The sequence below is a fragment of the Mixophyes fleayi genome, chromosome 5 (genome assembly GCF_038048845.1).
Source record: "Mixophyes fleayi isolate aMixFle1 chromosome 5, aMixFle1.hap1, whole genome shotgun sequence".
Taxonomy (NCBI): domain Eukaryota; kingdom Metazoa; phylum Chordata; class Amphibia; order Anura; family Limnodynastidae; genus Mixophyes; species Mixophyes fleayi.
This window is the reverse complement of record NC_134406.1, coordinates 80,699,914-80,724,559: the sequence shown is the minus strand read 5'-3', so window position 1 is coordinate 80,724,559 and position 24,646 is coordinate 80,699,914. Positions and strand designations below refer to the sequence as shown.

Sequence of the window (24,646 nt, the reverse complement as noted above, 5' to 3'; positions counted from 1 at the left end):
TAGGCCACTAATTAACCGTAAATGCACCTGTGAAAAGTGGTGCTGTTGAAGGTAGGTATTTACAAATCAGTTTCATTTTAGTATTATTATGACCAGTGATTAAATAAGTGTTTAATTACCACATACAGCTTATTGCACATGAAGGGCCTGAATCATTATGGAACATAAATGCTGATACGTGGAAAGTACCCATACTACAGCCTATGATTTCAGGGGCAGAAAGGGGAGGGGAATGGGCGTATGCACACAGTTAATGTACAGTAAGGGTGTGCCAAGCTCGAAATCTGTTGCGAGTGATGATTACTAGTGATGACTGTGATGGCATACACAAGCTAGAACATGTGTTTGGAATCAGGAGCAACTGTAAAAATGCATTTTAAGTACAGTAGAGATTCAAATCTTTCATAACATTCTAATTAATTAAATGAACTTAAAAACATTTTTAAAATATTTTTAAATGTTTTGTCATTAATGACTATATTATGAACAGATGACAATCATTGATTAGTTTTTGTTCTCTTCTGTGCATACTTTTTTGATTTTTTTATTCCACATATGCATTTTACGTATCCTGCAGTGAGTTGACTGTCAGAGCAGTGCATACCTAGACCCGTATTTATTAATATACGTATCTTTACATCCACACTTTGTTGAATAAGGACATTCATATGCCCAATATACGTGCTTTTTTAAAAAAATGCATTTGTTACGTTCGTTTTGCGTTCCTTGATGAATTAGCCCCAAAATGCATAGGTAAACTTTTAAGCAAAGTTTGAAAGTTTCGAAGTTAAAGCCAAATGTTGGTAATTATGGCTGCTAAAAATTGTCTGTGCTGTCTTAATACACTATTTGGTAAAGGTACCAGGGCAATGGTTTGCCATTTTTGGCTCTGTCACAGTCCTGTAATGCTGCTTCCACCTGTTTAAGTCTGTGGATAGCAGAGCAACTGTTGCATAAGGGACCAATCCAGCTTTTTATTGACTTTCAAAGACATCAGATATCATGAATCGGAAACTACAAGAAAACAGTTGAACAGAGTTGTTTAAATGCCTTTCTCAAATGAAATGGGTACATCCCGGTACACTGTTTTGTCACTTTCAAATAGCAGACACTAAACAAATACATGCCCATATTTTCCAGTTGGTCCTCTTTTTCAAGATCTGATCCTCTATTTAAACAAAATCTCCCTGTCCCTTTTTCTATCCAAATTATCCTTTTTTTTTGTCTGATGTACAGCTCTATATGGATAAAGTCTGCTTTTGCCTTTAAAAAGTGTATATTTGACTTCTACATTTACAATATCAAACATCCATTATTTTCTTAAGGGTTGAAGTGTTTTGTGGTCCTTGTACATGTGAAAGCATGTTTTAGGATCATTTGTAGTATACTGTGTTGCACATGCAAGCATTTCAGCACCTAAAAAAGTGTGATATTTTATCACAATTATTTTGTTCCCCTCAGCTCCATAGTAAACATGAATTAGGATTTAAACAACCATTTATCTCTGAATTGGTAAAGTGCATGCATTTTAGTTATACCAGGGTATCTCAAACTTTTTTTTAACATTTACACCACTGTGATAGTAATTTTTACAAAGTATCCCTTCAATTGTGTTCATTCATAAGTACCCACAAATTTATATAATTATAATCAAAGTACTACATAAGCTGAGCAAATGTATGCCAAGCCACTTAAACATTTAGGGCCTGATTTACGTTCAGATGTAAGTCTGTTTGCGTGCTGTGTATATATATATATATATATATATATATATATATATATATATATGTGTGAAATAGTTCTGCTTGTGTTAAAAAAACGGACCTTGCACCAATGAACGCAAATGCATGCCATTCATGTCTGAACTGGCTATGATTTCAAAGGTGAAGTGGATGGACAGATGAAGGCAATGTACAATAAGGGCGTACTATGCTCAATTTCTGGGCTCTTTTTTAAACCGCAGCCTGTGTATACAAGTTGCATTCCAATTTTAATCAAGCCCTTAATGTTTTAAAAGCCACCCCATTCAGATTAGATTTGTGTATGTTTTATTATTTACTAATACATTTATGTTATTTTATTTAAGACTGAAGTACCTTTAAATATGTATATACTACCTCTTGGAATACATGTACCATAGGTTGAGAACCTAGGACTTATATTGATGTTAATTATTCTCTGTTACAACTTAATGCAACATCCAGTTGGCAGATGCAGCTTTAAACACCAATAATGGGTCACTTGGTGTAATTGATTTGACTGCTATATATCAAGATCATAATCCAACTGTTATAACAAAGCCTTTCTCTGGCCACTTGTTTCATTTGGCACTTGTTACACAAATTAACTTTCTTTCTCAAATAAGTGAAAACAAAATCTTTAAAAACTGAAAAAATAATGCGACCAACCAGTCACGGAAATACCATTGGTGTGGCAGATGCGGTGCACCGGGGCCCCTAGAGATAATGGGGCAGATGCAGAGGGTTGGGGGCCAGGTTCCCTCCTCCCCGCCTCCCAGCACCGGGACCCATAGCTCTCTAGTTCTGCCTCTGCTATCAACGGCTTGCAATGTAGCAATTCATCTTATTTGTGTTGGTTCTACCATTTACATGTTTTAGTTTGTCTATAAATATTTAATGGATTTTAAAACAAGAGCCTCTGTTGTAATTTGCAAATTATTTGTTTACAAGAAGGAGCTCAGACACAGTCTGTGAATCTAACCACTGTTGTTCTAATTGAAGCAATTGTTAATATGAAAATGAATGCAGAAACGGAGCTTTATTGTAGAGCACTGTATTAATCTTTAGTAATTTTCATTTTATTATGTCTTAAAGCGTTTCTATATTTTATGCACAGTGTGCACAATATTTTATTTTCAATCAGTGAACATTTAGTCATCAATTAATGTAAAAAATATAAGAATGCCATACCTATGTAATACCACCAATGGTATTATGCGTTGTGAGGGTGTATATACATTGGTGGAAGCAGCATGTGTTCAGTTTGCAGCTTTTAGAGGTCTTTAAATCACTTGCAGTAAGGTACATCAGTCACAGTACAGTATGCAAACCCTCCTGTATCAACAGCTGTAAAATCCTCAGCTTCTTATGCTTTCTTATTTGTATCCTGGGACTTGTAGTTCCACAACTGTATTTTAACACCAGCGGCAGGGCCTGATCAACCACTAGGCTGACCAGGCTGCAGCCTGGGGCGCTGGGTCCCGGGGGGCGTGGCTCTGCGGGTATTTATTTATTTATTTAAAAAAAATTCTTTTTTTTTTTCTTCATTCATTTTTTTTTCTGGGGTGGGGGAGGGGGAGAGTCGCCGCAGGGGGCCGCCGTGGGGGGGGGGTCACCGCGGGGGGGTGGAGGGCTCAACGATCAAAAGCATTGGTGGTCAGTGGTTAGCAACACACAGCCAATCGCCAGGCTGCCTGTTGCTGTGCAGCAGACAGGAAGCAGGACGTCTTCACTTCCTATCTGCTGATCTGAGGAGAGGAGCGACGCTGGCACAACTACAGGTAAGTGAAGGGGGGAACTGCCCTGCATATCTATAGGGAGGGGGGGAAACTGCCCTGCATATCTATAGGGAGGGGGGGAACTGCCCTGCATATCTATAGGGAGGGGGGGAACTGCCCTGCATATCTATAGGGAGGGGGGGACTGCCCTGCATATCTATAGGGAGGGGGGGAACTGCCCTGCATATCTATAGGGAGGGGGGGGAACTGCCCTGCATATCTATAGGGAGGGGGGGAACTGTCCTGCATATCTATAAGGAGGGGGAGTACTGCCCTGCATATCTATAGGGAGGGGGAGAACTGCCCTGCATATCTATAGGAAGGGGGGAACTACCCTGCATATCTATAGGGAGGGGGAACTACCCTGCATATCTGTAGGGAGGGGGGAACTACACTGCATATCTATAGGGAGGGGGGGGGAACTACCCTGCATATCTATAGGGAGGGGGGGGGGTATACCCTGCATATCTATAGGGAGGGAGAGGGGGGACTGTCATGCATATGTATAGGGAGGGAGAGGGGGACTGTCATACAAATCTATAGGGTGGGAAGGGGGGCTGCCATGAAAATTTATAGGGAGGGAGAGAGGTTGATATGTATGAAGGAGGGCAGAGGAGGGGGGCTGATATATGTGACTGGGGGAGTTTTGATGTGACGGGGGGGGATAGCTACAGAGTGGAGGTAAGGAAAATAGCTGCAAGGGGGATGGATGCAGGGTGGGAGGTAAAGAAAATGGCTGCAGCAGGGGTTAAGGAAAATGGCTGTGGGGGGGTGTGGTTATGGAAAATGGCTGCAGGGGGTATTTAAAAAATAGAGCAGCTTTGGGGGCAGAATCTCATGATTGTGTGGTGGTCACATGGGTGGTCTCAGCAATCACTAGAATACTAAATATTAGTGAGATGGGGCTGGTAGAGGTTTGTATTTGATTGACAACAAATATTCAGATATTGCTTATATATGCCTGTCCAATGGGGTACTTTTAGCTAGCCATAATGGAGTGTTTTCTTTTAACTAAAGGGCCTAATCATTTAGGGTTTGCATTATAATACATTTTTGCATTTTCAAAACAGGACGCCAACTTTCCAGAAGCCAGCGAGAGGATAACAAAGTTGCAAGCGAGAAGAGCAAGAACAGGTAAGAGACAATGGCACAATCTGTCTAAATTTGAATGCTGGAGAATACACCTGAACATTAATATTCAGGAGTGTTCCTATACACCTATATATTTGGAGGAGGGGAGGAGGGGGGGGGGGGCGCTGCGGCCATATTAGCCTAGGGCGGCCAGAACCCTTAATCAGGCCCTGACCAGAGGGATCACCTTGTAGTATAAGCTCAAATGCTGATTAAACAAACACATGTTGCACATTTACCTGCCCACCCATCTATCCTGACTCTTGAGCCCTTGTGGCCAGATATAGTATAAAACCCCACTTGAATAATAACAGATAGATAATATAACCAGTTACCTTTCTGCACCAGTGTGATCCCAGTATATGAACTTGATTCCCTCTAAAATGGCTGACTTGCAAAATGTCCTTCTTCAGAGCTGCATGCAAACCTCCTCTTACAGCTTCAAACTGTGATTTCCCAGCAGGTTCTGTTCACCACACCACTCTGCTCTGATATATTTCAAGACTGTTCTCTCTGCTCAGACCATCAATCCAGTGCCCTTATGTTTAGGGTCACCTTATCTGGACTTGTCACACAGCTCAGTCTCTCTCAGGATGCTCGTCCCTCTCACTCCTCCACTGCTCTGTGGTTTCTCAGTCTTGTTAGGCTCCACCCCCTTTTCACAGTAGCCTTGTGGGAGATATAGTTTATTTTCCTGGACTGGTAAATTACAATGTCCATCTCTTTTCTTACTGATGCAATTGTGATTAGTAGCCATTGGGTGCTCAAGTCCAACTTCAGCATCCCCAGGGGTTACACCTAAAACAGTTTTCTGTAACTGATGCAGTGTATGTGCTGTGACCAATCATTTTTCTGTAGATAAAGGAGTACTATCATCAATTTTACTTAATTTCTCCTAGAGGGACCTTGGAAAACTATTTTAAAAAGATCTATATTCTTTCTACTGATTTATCCAAAAAAAGTAAGTTGACCAAATAAAAAGTTTGCAAAGAAAATAAATCACTGCATGTCATTAAATTCTTGTTTTGGATAGTTGAAAACACAAAATAACATCTTGACAAAAAAGTAGTTTGGCCATACCACAAACTTGCATGGTTGAAATGACCCACTCGTTAGTCTCTCTTATATACAACTGTCACATGGCACTTATTCGGCTTCCATAAACAAAGACTAAGACACTTACTTGTGCCTCATTAGCAGCCCTCAAACCCTTAGGGCTAGATTTACTAAGCTGCAGGTTTGAAAAAGTGGGGATGTTGCCTATAGCAACCAATCGGATTCTAGCTATCATTTTATAGAAGGTACTAAATAAATGAAAGCTAGAATCTGATTGGTTGCTATTTCAAGGGCTATACTGCTCAAGCTGCACCTATCTCTGCTGTGTTGCTGTTTCAAGGGCTATACTGCTCAAGCTGCACCTGTCTCTGCTGTGTTGCTGTTCCATGGGCTATACTGCTCAAGCTGCACCTGTTTCTGCTGTGTTGCTGTTCCACGGGCTATACTGCTCAAGCTGCACCTGTCTCCGCTGTGTTGCTGTTCCACGGGCTGTACTGCACAAGCTGCACCTGTCTCCGCTGTGTTGCTGTTGCACGGGTTACACTACTCAAGCTACACCTGCCTTCGTTGTATTGCTGTTCCACAGGCTGGATCGCTTAAGCTACACTTATTTTCGTTGTGCTGCTACTACACGAGCCGTGCTGCTCAAGTTACATCTAACTCTACTGTGTTACCCCTCTACGGACTGCACCACTCAAGATCATCTACTCCACATTTGTCTCGGTGGTTCAGTGGCACTACAGGTCGTATCATCTAAGCTGCTTGTTCTTATCCACGCCTTGCTGGCTGGACTGTTACTTGTACCTCCTGTATCATTGTTGCCTTATTGTGGTCTCATATACCTGCTGCATTACCATCTCCACTTTGTTGCTGGACTGTTCCTGCTATTGCTATATTTGAATACACTGATTATACCGCTATATTGTATTCACTCATACTACATTGCCGGTGGTACTGCTCACCCTGTTCCTATGTTTCTTGTGCCAATTTACCAAGACTATTCTGTGATCATCTAATCATCATTAAATCGCTGATTGTATTTTTATCCTGCATCTGTTGTCTATTCGCTGTCTGGGTATAGAACTGACATTACCAGTGTGCCTATCTCACACCAGTTACTATCACTCCCCCAGGACTCTGCCCAACACCCCTGGTAGGGACCGCGACCTGAGGGCGAACGCCGCTAAACCCAAGCCACCTTGCGGTGACCGCTGGTGAAAACCATTCAGCCGTTAGACTCCGCACCCTGCTAGGGGTAACATCTGTTGGGTGGATCCAAGAGTCCAGAATACCAAATCGTGACAACAAAATTATATTACTACCACCTTCATTCCTCCTCCACATTGTTAGTGGTAATAATAAGTGAATGGCACAATGTAACTACAAGTGCCACTTTATTAAAACTAACTACAAGGGTTAATATTTCAATACACTAAACAGGAGTTAAGTGTAACCAGATTTTTCCTTTATTTAGCCCGAGCTAGTAGTAAGGGTACTCCACACAAATGATTTTAAAAAACTATTTTGATAATAGTTTTATATACAAATCATTGTCATTCATTGTTTGTTGCCTTGTAGCTGAACATAAGCGATGCCACTCTACCCTCCAGGGTACCCCAAAAGAGTGGGGCCCTCACAGCACATGGGCCGGACCTGCAAATGCTCACAAGAGGCCATCGCTGTATTCTGGAGAAAGGTCCTTGGGGAAAGCTGGAGGCTTGGAGGGGGGCCCCATTATCTCTGGGCTATGTAGCAGCCACACCCGTTTCAGTGGTGGTACTTCTGCCATTACATAGAGTGAAAGGCCCTATGTAAAATAACTATTATCTCAGAAGTGACTGATCCTATCTATTATATGTGTACTCTTTGCCTTAATCAAATAATTGCTGCAAACTATATAATGTTTGTATAACCTATTGTTTTTAGTGGTTTGAAAATGAGGATAATGACAAAAGCAGTTGCCTAGCTGATTTAAGATGATTAAATATATTATTAATATTTATTCATTCAACAAAAGTTTCTCCATAGGTTCCTGAGTTAGTGAACTCAATATCCATGTTCAACAGTTGTAGTTAAGTGTAAGCACTGAGCACTGAATACACTTTAGTTGGTTCATGAATTTCCTTGTTCTTAAAGCTGGATATTGTATTTTGCATTAATCAGTTAATACTCTATTGCTTTGTTTTTTAGGATGGCTAGCAATGCCAATGAAAGTACAGGCGATGGAGATGATGGGACTTTCAATTTCAGCTTTAAAATGTTCACTAGCTGGGATTATTTGATAGGAAACCCAGAGACGGCAGATAACAAATTTGCATCGATAACTACTAGCTTTAAGGTAAAAACAAACGTCTATTACGCGTGCTTCAGAACACTTAGGGGGGTATTCAATTGTTAGCGAGTTTGGAAGTTCGAGCGTGAAAAGTCATTTTTTTGCTATTTTACCTTATTTTCGAGCGCGAAAACTTCTCACGCAATTCTATTCTTTTTTTTTATACCGAAACGGTGTTATCGCGCTCCAAGCGTTTGTCAATGTTAAAGTATAGGCTGGCTGCGAACCCTTAGCGGAAAAAGCTATTCAGTTGTTTTTTAACGCCGAGTGTGAAAAAGGCAAATATGCTGTTTTATCTCGCACCTCCATGGTCTGCTCAAAAGAAAAAAATTTTTTATTAAGTTAAGAAAAATATACATTAAACTGAGAAAATAGGTGTAAAAGTTCATAAAAGTAACCTAAAAAAAGAAAAGTACTAAAAAAAGTGTATAATAATTAATAATTTTTGGAAATTTCCCCCTTTAGAAATAACCATAGTGCTGCATGTATTTAAAACTTTTTTATATTATTTTTTTGTTTTTAAGGGGGAAGGGGGGTGGTTGTGCCAAAAAGTATCATGTTTTTTTATTTATATTTTAAAAGCAAAATCGTTTGCTCCCCACTCTATTTAGTCTTCGCCCTAGTGCTGGCAGGCTATTGATGTGTGAAAAATTTGACGTAGGGTTCCCCCTAATTTGATTGAACCAGCACTAGGCAAACCAGCCGGGGTGATAGGCACTATAACAGGGGGGGGGGACGCAGTTTGGGTCCCACGGCCATAATGACTAAACACCCACAGACTGCTCAGCGCTGGCCTGGATTCCCTAGGGATTGTGGTCCGCTGAAAAATGTAAGCGGGCCACCCCCCTAGGGACACCCAGGCCAGTGCCGATAGCACTAGGGCTCTTCCTACTACCCCTGGGCTGTGGGTGGTAGGGTAATAAATGGGGATTTTGTATGAAAAAAAACAAAAAAAAAAAACGTTTTACTTGTGGAACTACATGTCCCAGCCAGCCATGTTGTCCTAAATCGTAGGGCATGCTGCTACTTGTCTAACTACAACCACCAGCGTACCCATAGCACCCAGGGCATGTTTGCACTTGTAGTAGAACCACAAGTGCCAACATGCTTTTAGACCCACGGCTGGCTGTGATCTGTAGTTCCACAAAGCAAAATTTTAAATAAAAGCACAACACCCTCATTCCAACCACAAATCTTTATTAAAAATAATAAAACCCCAAGAAATACAGTAAACACCCTCATGTACACCATAGATTTTAATAAAAAAAAAAAAATACCAAAAAATACTCACCATGGACGAAATCCTCAGTTTTATGATGCTTTACTTACACACACTCATTTATGCAAAGTCCCAACAAATATTTTTACCTTCGAAGAAAGGTCCGGCTTGCCCACTGTCCCACAAATATTTGTACCTTACAAATGTCCATGCTTGGCCAGTGTTCAAATGTTTGTAAATTTCAAAAAATGTACCTCCTTGTAAAATCTTTAATTCTGCTGTACAGGGGGGCCATTGTTGCTTGCAGTGCTGGGGCCCTTCTTCATTGCAGTGTGGGGGCCCATTCTCTTGTGCAGTGCTGGGGCCCTTCTTCATTGCAGTGTAGGGGCCCAATCTCCTTTGCAGTGCTGGGGCCATTCTTGATTGCATTAATTTACTTTTATTTTTTTATAGTAAAATGAGGGCCTTAACCATTTCAAACTCGCTATGACCAATAATAGAGCGCGAGGGGGTGCATGCAAAAAAACAATTGAATTGAGGGTTTGTTTTTTTAAACGCGCGCTCGAACAGGAAAAAACGAGCGCGGGTTTTTTGTGTTTTTTTCGAGCGCGAAATTTTAACGCATCTCGCTAACAATTGAATACCCCCCTTAGCTTGAGAGCCTCAATATGGTGCATATGTCATTATTCTTTAGTCTTGTCAGTTGAAATGATAATGTGGAGATACTATGTGAGTTTCAGTATATAATAAAACTTTTTTATTAGTATTGTACAATTTCTCAATCTTTTTTTTCTTGTACCCCCATGTGATGGTAAATGTTTACTAAGTATCCCTTAAAGTGCATTAATGTATACTGATTATTTCAATGTATATACATTTATTTTAAGTATTTAATTTACACCAAGCCATTCCTATTGCATTTAAATCCTACTTATCTGAGTCTCAACTACACCAAAATGCTGTCATCGATTGGCATGTGTCAAGGATGAGCAAATAGAACTAACTAAAGTAGACAGGGATATGGGAGTCTTTTTTCAGAGTTGATCCTCCATAATTCACAAATACTATCTAACCTCTTCATTAGCTAGTTCCAATTTAGTCATATAGTTTTGTCTTCTGAGGGTGTGAAACTGTAGGTGTCTTTTACCACATATGTTTGTCTTGCTCAGTTGGAACCTAGTATATGCAGGAGTGGGCCAGAATGCTGACAAAATGTTTGGAACCATTATCCATCTAGAACCCAAAATGTTCCTCTTGGGTCGTGTTCCCAAGCAATTAATTCATCAGTGCTACCCACAATTGCCTTTTAGGCAAGTTCTAATTGCTTCCAGATCTGTCCTTACTGATGCTTGGGAGAAACTGCCATTATCACACTCTTGTGTTAAAACTAAATTCCTTCACTTTATGCACACGATTACCATTTCTATCTTTATTTTATTCCCTTCCTTATTTATGACTGGAGCTTCCCTATTGTTGTTGCTCATCTCTAGATTAGCTGCAAACCAGCTTTATGGCACATGCTATCTTGCAGTTGTTCTGCTATTTATTGTAACCATGTTTGTTTTATTCACATTCTTAAGTATTTTTTTTATTAAAACTATAGGGACTGTTTATCAATAGATGAAAATGCTTGGTTTTGCAAGGAGGTGCACATTTAATAAGCATTGCGGCAGTGTGTGTACCACCACAATATCTGAGCATGGTGGTTATTAATAACAAAAGCAGAATTTAAAGGGCATGATTCATTAAAGAAAGTAAAGCAAAACATTGAGTAACTTGTCATTGTCATTTTAATTGAATTAATACGTCCTATCCAAGAGATGAAATGTTGACTCAAAGTTTCTAGGTCAGTTTTAATCTGGGAGAGTAGTTTTGGATAATTAGCCTGGAAAAGCTGACTGTATTGTTTAGTGATATGGATACCTAAATATTTAATCTTTTTTTTTTATGCCATTTGATGGGGAATTGCAGAGTGAGAAAGGATCTAATTTCATTTGTTAGATGAAAGTCAAGAACTTCTGTTTTTTGAGGGTTTATTTTGTATCCTGAGCTGTAGGTTTTGATATCTGCAAGGAAGGGGGGGAGAGATGACTGGGTCTGAAAGAGTCAGGAGGATATCGTCAGCGTACAATGATATTTTATTCTCGGACTTCCCTACTTTAATTCCGTGAATTCACACCATTGACGTTAATCGAGAGTACTTTGAGCGCCATGGGTGGAGGAGGAAATGTAAAAAGTTACATATATAAAAAAAAAAGGAAAAAACAACATCAGTCCATCTGGAAGCTTGGAAGAAGGATGGGGAGAGGGGTGGGGGCCACAGGTAATAAGAAGAAAGAAAGAAGAAAGAGAAAAACGCGGAATTAGGCAAATACCCTTGAAGAGGAGAGCCCCAGTTAGGGCCATCAATGAAATAATGAAATAATAAAGATAAAGATAAAGGGTGCTTGTTGGGGGTGGTTAGTTTTAGAGAGGCCCTGTCGGGTCACCCAAGGGGCCTTGTATAACTATTCAGTACAATAGGCTGGAGTAGCCGGAACAAATTTGGAGTGGATAATTGACCAGAGGGGAGAGGTAGTGAGGAAAGGAGAAAAAGAGTGGTATTGAGTGGGGAGAGGAAAGGGGGCAGTATAAAAAAGGTTAAGGGGGGAATATAGGAAGATAAGGGAGAGGTAGGTGGGGAAGGCTAAAAATAAAAAATAAACTAAGCAATATGAACTAATATATAACATTAAATTTGTAACATCAACATCATTATTAATAGATAAAAACAGGTCAAGTCCCAAATAAGATTGCCGGATTACAGTAGTTTGGGTATACTCCTACTTCCTTAAGAAAATGTAATATATGGACTTAAGAAAACTTGAAGTGTATATCATAAGGCAATTTGATCATTAGGTGCTTGTAGTTATTACATGGAGAACAGGAACCAAACAAAAGAACTCCTAAAAAATAGGGGTGAAACACAGGGTGTCCATCATGTGTGAACCTGAGTCCACCTAAAAGCAAGGAGACTGTTAGAAATCCTGAAGGCATCCAATCAGTGCGGTGCTGTGGGAGATCCTGTTGATTGATGTTCCATGGTTGTCCAGTTGGGAAGCGGTGTCAAAACTCTAGAGGTTCTCGTGGAGGTACTACGAATGTGGATAAAGTGACTGCTGGAAGAATATCAAGCTTGGAAAGGATGTTTTGTCCTTGATCCAAGGATTTGGCATATAGGATAGATTTCCCAGTGAACACTTGTAGTTGGAATGGAAATCCCCATCGATATCGGAAATTGTGTTGACAGAGTATTTGTGTCACTGGCTGAAGGTCTCTTTTTTTTCTGGATGGTAGAAGGGGCCAAATCTTGAAATATCTGAAGTTGCATATCTTGAAAGTCAATCGAATTTTTGGTTCTGACTACCTTAAGCAATTTTTCTTTCGTTTGATAATAATGAAGACGCACTATAACATCTCACGGTTTTTGACCAGCAGGTGGTTTGGCTGTAAGGGCTCGATGTGCACGATCCATCAGCAACTCTCTATCTACTAGGTCTGGGAGCAGATGTTTGAAAAGGCCAGATAGGAAGTCAGGCAGGGAAGAGTTTGTTACTGATTCTGGTACGTGACAAATCCTCAAATTGTTTCGCCGTGACCTATTTTCTTAGTCTTCTTGTTTCTCTTTCACAGGGTCCATCTCTGTACGAAGCAGAGCTAGTTCTTATTGAAAAGTTGCCTGAGCTCGACAGATGTCGTTGGTTTTAGATTCAAGAGTATCAGTTCTGCTGCCGAGGGCCGCTATTTCAGATTTGAGCTCTACAATAGCTTTCTTAAGTTCTTGCTGGAAAGTAAGGTTTATGTCCTGTGCTAGGTTAGTAATAGCGGCTTGAACTGTTGGATCTATGTCCATGTTTGAAGGAGAGATAGGACTTGAAGAACGAGATTGGTCAGTTGGTGGTGAGGAAGTTGTTACTTTTTTAGAGGTGGCAGTAAATATAGGTGCTGTACCTCCTGTAGCTTGTCTCCTGTTTTTAGTGGACATCTTGAGTGCGAAAGATTTTTTTTTTATATTTTTCTTTTTTGTAATATTTTTCTTTTTTAAAATTTATGTTGAGGTATGAGAATTTGCTGTAGCCTTTTGCCACATAGTTTTTGTAGAAAATTTATCCCATCTGAGTTTCCTCCATTAGAGCGCTGGAATAATTTAGAGTGGAGGGGGGGTGGATAGAAGAGGTTCTGGTCAGAGATATAGAGATAATTAGAATACTCCAATCAGATCACCTTGGCCCTTCGGGTGCCAGGGCTCACTTGGGACTTACATCTGTTTACTCATTTCAGAGTTACAGGGGCTCAATACATCAGTTCAATACATCAGTGTGCCGTACAGAATAATTAAATCAGAAGTGAAATTAGAGAGATACTGTTGTAGTAAATGGCCACAGGGTGGCAGTAGAGTCCCGAACAGAGAGCGATCTGAGCAATCTAATCTGTCAAATCAAATTGTTAAATCTGACAGAGGTCCGAGTATTAACGACAAAAGAAGGGTTCTCGTTGCCCAGTGGTAATACAACCCAGTCTGGTGGAGCAAAGGTGTTTTAGATAAATTGCTGCGCCAGTGTGGACCAAAGGATACTCTAATCGCCAGCCGGGTGTATACTACTCTGCAGGAATGTAGTGGGCTCCTGAGGCCCCTGCAAACAACTGGACGACACTTGCAAACAAACCGTCCACACTCTATATAGCCGAGCATGGAACCACAGCACTCAGGCAGGAAGGGAGCACTGCAGCCCAGTGAATATCCCTCGGAGCAGAAGTCCGTCACCGCGGACACGAACAGGTAAGTTGCTAGTTAAAAGGGGGTAGTATCTCCAAGGAGACTGTGGAGGCAATCTGGTGAAAGGCTGAAACTTAGAATATTATTATGTGTCGGGAGCATCAGCCAGACATAGCGGATCCAGGACAGATCCTCTTTTCTCTTTCTCTTCCCTTTTTACCCCCCTGGGGACAAGCCCTTGGGATTGATGCCAGACAAAGCTTTGTAGGGCGACCGCAGAAGGACAGATAAAGTGGTCGACTGCACAGATGGAGTCCACCACGGCAAACAGAAACCTTTCCAACAGAACCAGTGATTCAGATTACCAAGATTTTGTTGAAATGATAGCTGTTTTGGGGCCCAAATTCAGTCGCAGTTTGAATGGCTGGAAAATAAGCCTGTAACCTAATATGGTGGATAAAGATCCAAAACACCATCTGAGAACAGTAAAAGTCAGCATAAAGGTGTGCTGTTTACTTTCCCACTATTTTTGTGATGAAAATTGTGGGTTATTATTAGGGATGAGAGCACTCGGATTTATGAAATCCGAGCCCACCCGAACGTTGCGGATCCGAGTCGGATCCGAGACAGATCCGGGTATTGGCGCCAAATTCAAATGTGAAACTGAGGCTCTGACTCATAATCCCGTTGTCGGATCTCGCGATACTCGGATCCTATAAATTCCCCGCTAGTCGCCGCCATCTTCACTCGGGCATTGATCAGGGTAGAGGGAGGGTGTGTTAGGTGGTCCTCTGTCCTGGTAGATCTCGTGCTGTGCTGTTTAGTTCTGTGCTGTGCTGTTTAGTTCTGTGCTGTGCTGTGCTGTGCTGTGCTGTGCTGTGCTGTGTTCTGCAGTATCAGTCCAGTGGTGCTGTGTGCTGTGCTCTGTCCTTCTGAGGTCAGTGGTGCTGCTGGGTCCTGTGCTGTGTCCTGTTCAGTCCAGTGGTGCTGTGTCCTGTGCTCTGTGCTTCTAAGGGCATAGTTATTTCCCCAATATTCCCCTGTGTTTAAAAAAATAAAAAAAAGTTTTTTTAAAAAATACCAAAAACTACTTTAATTTTTTTTAATTACCACAAAATTTGCACAACCAATCCTGCAGTATAAGCCCATTGGTACTGCAATAGTACCAAGTTCACACATTCAGCAGTAAAAGTCCAGTGGTACTGCAATATTACAAAGTTTACACATTCTGCAGTATCAGTCCAGTGGTGCTGTGTCCTGTGCTCTGTCCTGCTGAGTTCCGTAGTGCTGCTGGGTCCTGTGCCGTGTCCTGTTCAGTCCAGTGGTGCTGTGTCCTGTGCTCTGTGCTTCTAAGGGCATAGTTATTTCCCCATTATTCCCAAGTTTTTAAAAAATAAAAAAAAAGTAAAAAAAAATAAAAAATTTAAAAAATAAAAAAAATATATAATAATTATAACCAAATTTGCAAAACCAATCCAGCAGTATAAGTCCATTGGTACTGCAATATTACAAAGTTCACACATTCTGCAGTATCAGTCCAGTGGTGCTGTGTCCTGTGCTCTGTCCTGCTGAGTTCCGTAGTGCTGCTGGGTCCTGTGCCGTGTCCTGTTCAGTCCAGTGGTGCTGTGTCCTGTGCTCTGTGCTTCTAAGGGCATAGTTATTTCCCCATTATTCCCAAGTTTTTAAAAAATAAAAAAAAAGTAAAAAAAAATAAAAAATTTAAAAAATAAAAAAAATATATAATAATTATAACCAAATTTGCAAAACCAATCCAGCAGTATAAGTCCATTGGTACTGCAATATTACAAAGTTCACACATTCTGCAGTATCAGTCCAGTGGTGCTGTGTCCTGTGCTCTGTCCTGCTGAGTTCCGTAGTGCTGCTGGGTCCTGTGCCGTGTCCTGTTCAGTCCAGTGGTGCTGTGTCCTGTGCTCTGTGCTTCTAAGGGCATAGTTATTTCCCCATTATTCCCAAGTTTTTAAAAAATAAAAAAAAAGTAAAAAAAAATAAAAAATTTAAAAAATAAAAAAAATATATAATAATTATAACCAAATTTGCAAAACCAATCCAGCAGTATAAGTCCATTGGTACTGCAATATTACCAAGTTCACACATTCTGCAGTATCTTGTGCTACATATAATGGAGACCAAAAATTTGGAGGATAAAGTAGGGAAAGATCAAGACCCACTTCCTCCTAATGCTGAAGCTGCTGCCACTAGTCATGACATAGACGATGAAATGCAATCAAGTTAAGAAAAAGTAGCAAAAAGAGAAACTTAAAATCATCTGAGGAGAAACGTAAAGTTGCCAATATGCCATTTACGACACGGAGTGGCAAGGAACGGCTTAGGCCCTGGCCCGTGTTCATGACTAGTGGTTCAGCTTCACCCACGGATCTTAGCCCTCCTCCTCCTCCCCCCCCTACAAAAAATTGAAGAGAGTTATGCTGTCAGCAACAAAACAGCAAACAACTCTGCCTTCTAAAGAGAAATTATCACAAATCCACAAGGCGAGTCCAAGGATGTTGGTGGTTGTCAAGCCTGACCTTCCCATCACTGTACGGGAAGAGGTGGCTCGGGAGGAGGCTTTTGATGATGTAGCTGGCGCTGTGGAGGAACTTGATGATGAGGATGGTGATGTGGTTATTGTAAATGAGGCACCAGGGGGGGAAACAGCTGATGTCCATGGGATGAAAAAGCCCATCGTCATGCCTGGTCAGAAGACCAAAAAATGCACCTCTTCGGTCTGGAGTTATTTTTATCCAAATCCAGACAACCAATGTATGGCCATATGTAGCTTATGTAAAGCTCAAATAAGCAGGGGTAAGGATTTTGCCCACCTAGGAACATCCTCCCTTATACGTCACCTGAATAACCTTCATAGTTCAGTGGTTAGTTCAGGAACTGGGGCTAGGACCCTCATCGGTACAGGGACACCTAAATCCCGTGGTCCAGTTGGATACACACCAGCAACACCCTCCTCGTCAACTTCCTCCACAATCTCCATCAGATTCAGTCCTGCAGCCCAAGTCAGCAGCCAGACTGAGTCCTCCTCAATACGGGATTCATCCGAGGAATCCTGCAGCGGTACGCCTACTACTGCCACTGCTGCTGTTGCTGCTGTTAGTCGGTCATCTTCCCAGAGGGGAAGTCGTAAGACCGCTAAGTCTTTCACAAAACAATTGACCGTCCAACAGTCGTTTGCCATGACCACAAAATACGATAGTAGTCACCCTATTGCAAAGCGTATAACTGCGGCTGTAACTGCAATGTTGGTGTTAGACGTGCGCCCGGTGTCCGCCATCAGTGGAGTGGGATTTAGAGGGTTGATGGAGGTATTGTGTCCCCGGTACCAAATCCCCTCGAGATTCCACTTCACTAGGCAGGCGATACCAAAAATGTACAGAGAAGTACGATCAAGTGTCCTCAGTGCTCTAAAAAATGCGGTTGTACCCACTGTCCACTTAACCACGGACATGTGGACAAGTGGTTCTGGGCAAACGAAGGACTATATGACTGTGACAGCCCACTGGGTAGATGCATCCCCTTCCGCAGCAACAGCAACAGCTGCATCAGTAGCAGCATCTACAAAATGGCTGCTCATGCAAAGGCAGGCAACATTGTGTATTACAGGCTTTAATAAGAGGCACAACGCTGACAACATATTAGAGAAAATGAGGGAAATTATCTCCCAGTGGCTTACCCCACTTAGACTCTCATGGGGATTTGTGGTGTCAGACAATGCCAGTAACATTGTGCGGGCATTAAATATGGGCAATTTCCAGCACGTCCCATGTTTTGCCCACACCATTAATTTGGTGGTGCAGCATTACCTCAAGAGTGACAGGGGTGTGCAGGAGATGCTTGCGGTGGCGCGCAAAATTGCTGGACACTTTCGGCATTCAGCCAGTGCCTACCGCAGACTAGAGGCACATCAAAAAAGCATGAACCTGCCCTGCCATCACCTCAAACAAGAGGTTGTGACGCGCTGGAACTCCACCCTCTATATGCTGCAGAGGATGGAGGAGCAGCAAAAGGCCATTCAGGCCTACACAGCCACCTACGACATAGGCAAAGGAGTGGGGATGCGCCTCAGTCAAGCGCAGTGGAGACTGATTTCCGTGTTGTGCAAGGTTCTGCAGCCATTTGAACTTGCCACACGAGAAGTCAGTTCCGACACTGCCAGTTTGAGTCAGGTCATTCCCCTGATCAGGCTGTTGCAGAAGCAGCTGGAGAAAGTGAGGGAGGAGCTGGTAAGCCATTGCGATTACACCAAGCATGTAGCTCTTGTGGATGTAGCCCTTCGTACGCTTTGCCAGGATCCGAGGGTGGTCACTCTTTTAAAGTCAGAGGAATACATTCTGGCCACCGTGCTCGATCCTCGGTTTAAAGCGTATGTTGTGTCTCTGTTTCCGGCGGACACAAGTCTACAGCGGTGCAAAGACCTGCTGGTCAGGAGATTGTCCTCTGAAGAGGACCGTGACATGCCAACAGCTCCACCCTCATTTTCTTCCACCTCTATGGCTGCGAGGAAAAAGCTCAGTTTTCCCAAAAGAGGCACTGGCGGGGATGCTGATAACATCTGGTCCGGACTGAAGGACCTGCCAACCATTGCAGACATGTCTACTCTCGCTGCATTGGATGCTGTCACAATAGAAAAAATTGTGGATGATTACTTTGCTGACACCATCCAAGTAGACATGTCAGACAGTCCATATTGTTACTGGCAGGAAAAAAAGGCAGATTGGAAGCCCCTGTACAAACTGGCTCTATTTTACCTGAGTTGTCCCCCCTCCAGTGTGTACTCGGAAAGAGTTTTTAGTGCAGCGGGGAACCTGGTCAGTGAGCGGCGAAGGAGGTTGCTTCCTCACAACGTTGAAAAAATGATGTTTATAAAAATGAATAATCAATTCCTCAATGAAGTACAGCACTGCCCTCCAGATACTACAGAGGGACCTGTGGTTGTGGAGTCCAGCGGGGAGGAATTGATAATGTGTGATGAGGAGGAAGTACACACTGTAGGGGGAGAGGAATCAGAGGTTGAGGATGAGGACGACATCTTGCCTCAGTAGAGCCTGTTTAGTCTGTACAGGGAGAGATGAATAGCTTTTTTGGTGTGGGGGCCCAAACAAACCAATCATTTCAGCCAAAGTTGTTTGGTAGGCCCTGTCGCTGAAATGATTGGTTTGTTAAAGTGTGCATGTCCTATTTCAACAACATAAGGGTGGGTGTGAGGGCCCAAGGACAATTCCATCTTAGAATTTTTTTTTTGCCATTATATGACCAATCAACAGTCGTTTGCCATGTTCAAAAAGTAAAACCAAATTTTAAAAAATTCAAGAAATTAAACCAAAAGTAAAATGCCGTGTCATAATTTAAAACAAGAGGTATTGACGTGCTCTAAAACTACTGTATTGTTGTTTATATTTTATAAACACTACACTTGAAAGCTTGAGTCTTTCAATAAAAAAGTAACTGTCCATTGTACGAATATTTGCAACAGGGACAATTTTAGGGTTAAGAAAGCCAACTAATAACACTTCGACGCTGTCTGTCTTTATAAACCCTACACTTGGAAGTTGGAGGAGGTATTGTGGCCCCGGCACCAAATTTACTACCGGGGCCACTCCACTGTGCAGTCCATATTTAGGTGTATCAGATATTAAACAACGGTGACAGTTGATGCCCAATTTTTTAATTATATTGTGGCCTCGGTACCAAATTGTGTACCGGGGCCACCACACTACGCAGTCCAGATACTTGTTTGGTGGAATTCAGACCAGTTGAGGGTTTTATTATTATATTGTGGGGACCACTCTATCTATACCACACTACAACTCTATACCACTCTATTTCATACTTTAATTCTATTTAATACTTTATTTCTATTTCATACTTTAATTCTATTTAATACTTTAATTCTATTTCATACTTTAATTCTATTTAATACTTTAATTCTATTACTAATTACCATAAAGAGGAACTGCCGCTTCTATTTAATACTTTAATTCTATTAGTAGTTACCATAAAGAGGAACAAAATAAACCAATTTTACCAAAAGTATAATATGACTTAGACTTATAAACACTACACTTGAAAGATGGTGCCTTTAAATGAAAAAGTCAGTCTTCATTGCACGACTATGTGCAACAGGGACAGTTTTTTGGTTTACAAAGTCAACCAATAACACTTGGACCCTGTCTGTCTTTAACATACTTGATGGGATCTCAATGACGAATTGTCTGTACCATGTTTGGAGGAGGTATTGTGGCCCCGGTATCAAATTGGGTACCGGGGCCACCCCACTACGCAGTCCAGATACTTGTTTGGTGGAATTCTGACACGTGGAGGGTGTATTTATTTTATTGTGGCCCCGGTATCAAATTGGGTACCGGGGCCACCCCACTACGCAGTCCAGATACTTGTTTGGTGGAATTCTGACACGTGGAGGGTTTTTTAATTATATTGTGGCCTCGGTACCAAATTGTGTACCGGGGCCACCACACTACGCAGTCAAGATAGATAGATGCGTATCATAGATAAAGTACATTCAGTGGTGTGGGGCAAATTGAAAAATATTCAAAATGCACTGACATTATCAAAAACAAGAGGTTGTCACACGCTAAAACTCCAACATGTATATGATGGAGAGGATGGAGGAGCAGCCGTTTGTGCAGTGTAATGCAGACCTGTTGAAGGTTTTTTATATATTTTATTGTGGTGCCCAGTGCTCACTCCTCTAGGCAGTCCAGGTACATTTATTGGTGCGATTCATAAAAGTTCAGGGTTTTTAATATATTGTGGTGACCCACTCCTCTACGCAGTCCAGGTACATTTATTGGTGCGATTCATAAAAGTTCAGGGTTTTTAATATATATTGTGGTCACCCACTCCTCTAGGCAGTCCAGGTACATTTATTGGTGCGAATCAAACAAGTTGATGGTTTTCTTATTATATATATTGTGGTGACCCACTCCTCTACGCAGTCCAGGTACATTTATTGGTGCGATTCATAAAAGTTCAGGGTTTTTAATATATATTGTGGTCACCCACTCCTCTACGCAGTCCAGGTACATTTATTGGTGCGATTCATAAAAGTTCAGGGTTTTTAATATATATTGTGGTGACCCACTCCTCTACGCAGTCCAGGTACATTTATTGGTGCGATTCATAAAAGTTCAGGGTTTTTAATATATTGTGGTGACCCACTCCTCTACGCAGTCCAGGTACATTTATTGGTGCGATTCATAAAAGTTCAGGGTTTTTAATATATTGTGGTGACCCACTCCTCTACGCAGTCCAGGTACATTTATTGGTGCGATTCATAAAAGTTCAGGGTTTTTAATATATATTGTGGTCACCCACTCCTCTACGCAGTCCAGGTACATTTATTGGTGCGAATCAAACAAGTTGATGGTTTTCTTATTATATATATTGTGGTGACCCACTCCTCTACGCAGTCCAGGTACATTTATTGGTGCGATTCATAAAAGTTCAGGGTTTTTAATATATTGTGGTGACCCACTCCTCTACGCAGTCCAGGTACATTTATTGGTGCGATTCATAAAAGTTCAGGGTTTTTAATATATTGTGGTGACCCACTCCTCTACGCAGTCCAGGTACATTTATTGGTGCGAATCAAACAAGTTGATGGTTTTCTTATTATATATATTGTGGTGACCCACTCCTCTACGCAGTCCAGGTACATTTATTGGTGCGATTCATAAAAGTTCAGGGTTTTTAATATATATTGTGGTCACCCACTCCTCTACGCAGTCCAGGTACATTTATTGGTGCGAATCAAACAAGTTGATGGTTTTCTTATTATATATATTGTGGTGACCCACTCCTCTACGCAGTCCAGGTACATTTATTGGTGCGATTCATAAAAGTTCAGGGTTTTTAATATATATTGTGGTCACCCACTCCTCTACGCAGTCCAGGTACATTTATTGGTGCGAATCATAAAAGTTCAGGGTTTTTAATATATATTGTGGTGACCCACTCCTCTACGCAGTCCAGAAAGATACCTTGTTGCAACGTTTTGGACTAATAACTATATTGTGAGGTGTTCAGAATACACTGTAAATTAGTGGAAATGCTTGTTATTGAATGTTATTGAGGTTAATAATAGCCTAGGAGTGAAAATAAGCCCAAAAACTTGATTTTTAAACTTTTTATGTTTTTTTCAAAAAAAATCCAAATCCAAAACCTTAAATCCGAACCGAGACCTTTCCTCAAGTGTTTTGCGAGACAAATCCGAACCCCAAAAATAACGAAAATCCGGATCCAAAACACAAAACACGAGACCTCAAAAGTCGCCGGTGCACATCCCTAGTTATTATCTCAAAAACTGCAGTTTGGGAGAGTTCAGTGTCAGACCTAGTATTGAACACGTCCTGCAGTCATGGCGTCCAGACCACACACCCCCCCCCCCCAGTTTGCACCTTGTCAAAACAATGTTACATTGGAGGGGGAGTTAAATTTAAAATGTGGGGACAGATTTATATTTGAGGTAAGGCATGTCCTGGATCAACTTTAAATTCCAGTGCAAAAATAAAGCTATCAAGTATTTGTGTGCTACATGAAAAACAGCCAGTATTTAACTTATGTGCAAAATAATTAACTAATGATATGTACCCCTTGTATTGTAACATGGTTTTGTCCAGGAGAAAACGTACTCTTTTTTTGACTTCCTTTCTTAATGAATCAGGCCCAAAGTGTATTATCGCAAGCACACAATGACAAAGGCTGGCATGGCAAACCAATAACATGCACAGCTAATCCCACAACCTTTTATGCATGTTTTTTTGCTCTTTTCACCACAGAAGGAAGATGCTTGATAAATACACCACTATTGGCTTCATTTACATTTCCCTGTAAAAATACAGTCCAACTATACAAGTAAAAATATTGATGCAAAATTGTGGTTGTGTATGTGCATTTTGAGTTGCGTGTCTCATAAAATACATGTATCTCAAGAAATGTGCAACTTGTAATCTAGTTCATTAATACATACATCGCAAAGATGTGGCTGCATATAACCAACACTCGTCTTATGTCACATGACTTCCACATATGAAACACCCTTACTCGCCCACTATTATGACCCAAGCACAATCAATAGATTAATTTACATAATTAAGAAAGACGAGAGAGGCACCATTTTGGTGACAAAATTATAGTAGCTATGTTTTAAATAAATACAAGAATCACCATAACAAAAAAACATAGAAAGGGCTAATTATATAAATATATATATAAAAACAGTTATCAGGTACACAGTCGACTACAGTACAAAAATGTATATAAATATAGTACAGTACATAGTAAATATAAAACATTATATAATACATAAAAAAAATGAAAAAATATAAAAATATATACATCTTCATGAATTAACAATATTAAAAATCTCTTTATAATCATATGACCATGTTATGAGCGTTTTGTCGCTATCCAATAACGATTGCCGAATCTCGATTTGTGTTTCCAACGCACAAAGATTTATTCTCAAAAAGTAGCAGAATATATTCAAGCGAAATAATAATAAGTACAGCCGTTACTTATCGCAGGCGCTCTGGATCTAGTGAACAGTCATTCAGTCCTGAAGTCTGTGGTCAAGGTGACTGAACACTACATGAGAGCTACTGCTTATATGCAAACAGAGATACAGTGAAACAATGTCGATGGTATAGCTTGCTTCTATTGGTCCAGGCATCAGGAGGGTCCAGGGGGTTACACATCATAGGCTGATTCAATCTAAGGAATCCAAAGGTGGGGGTCTCTCCAGGGGATGAGCTCTGTTCTTCCCGCCAAATTGCTCTGTTCTTCCCGCCAAACTCCAATTACAATCAATCCATTAGCATTTGACAGTTAATATCATATTAAAGGTTTATTCCCTAACATCAATAACTAGAGTATGCAATGTGCAATCTCTTTGCCGAATGCACCGAACAGCTGCTGAAGTAAAGGGGATTAATATGATATTAGACATGACACATTTCCTTTAACCTGAACCATATGTATCACTCTTATGCATATAACTTATAATATTACACATAAACACTACTATACTTCGACATAAATAACTATGTGTTGCAACTACGATTAATGTGTACTATTTACAAATGTGTGTGTTGGTGCGAATGTATACTAAAGTGTAAAAACTGTTATTGCCACGTGTTGCAGCTGGATACGCCCTTCCACACCATAGCGTGCTCTACGCATAATTTCAGACAAAGACGATCAAGTTTGCTTGATATCAATTGAAATGACTTTATCCAATTTGCTGACTTTGACAACCATTAGATATAATAAAGAGAGAAGAAGGAGCAAGAATAAAGAAGAAGACACATATTAGAACACAATTATATAAAACTGAATAAATGGTGCTACCTGAAACACCTCATTAAGACCAGATGGAGCTAATGTACCCAACTTAAATATCCAGTACGTGCCAGCCTCATGGCAAAATCCCCCCCCCCCACCCCCACCCTGGAGCCAAGTGTAACATGCTCAATAGCCTTGAATTTTAGGCCATTAGGATCTCCATTATGATGTAAAATAAAATGTCTAGAAATTGAATGTACATCTGACTTATTCCTAATTGCTCGCACATGCTCCTGGATACGT

The 24,646-nt window shown here is 41.0% G+C and overlaps 1 protein-coding gene across 1 annotated transcript in view; it reads left to right on the top strand.

The window, feature by feature from the left end:
* Positions 1 to 24,646, top strand: part of LOC142159454 (transmembrane channel-like protein 2) — a 165,312-nt gene that overhangs the window by 71,039 nt on the left and 69,627 nt on the right. The window contains exon 14 of the mRNA XM_075214356.1: positions 7,895 to 8,042. Within this exon, the coding sequence (XP_075070457.1) occupies positions 7,895 to 8,042 (148 nt within the window). The remainder of the gene's footprint in view (positions 1 to 7,894; positions 8,043 to 24,646) is intronic.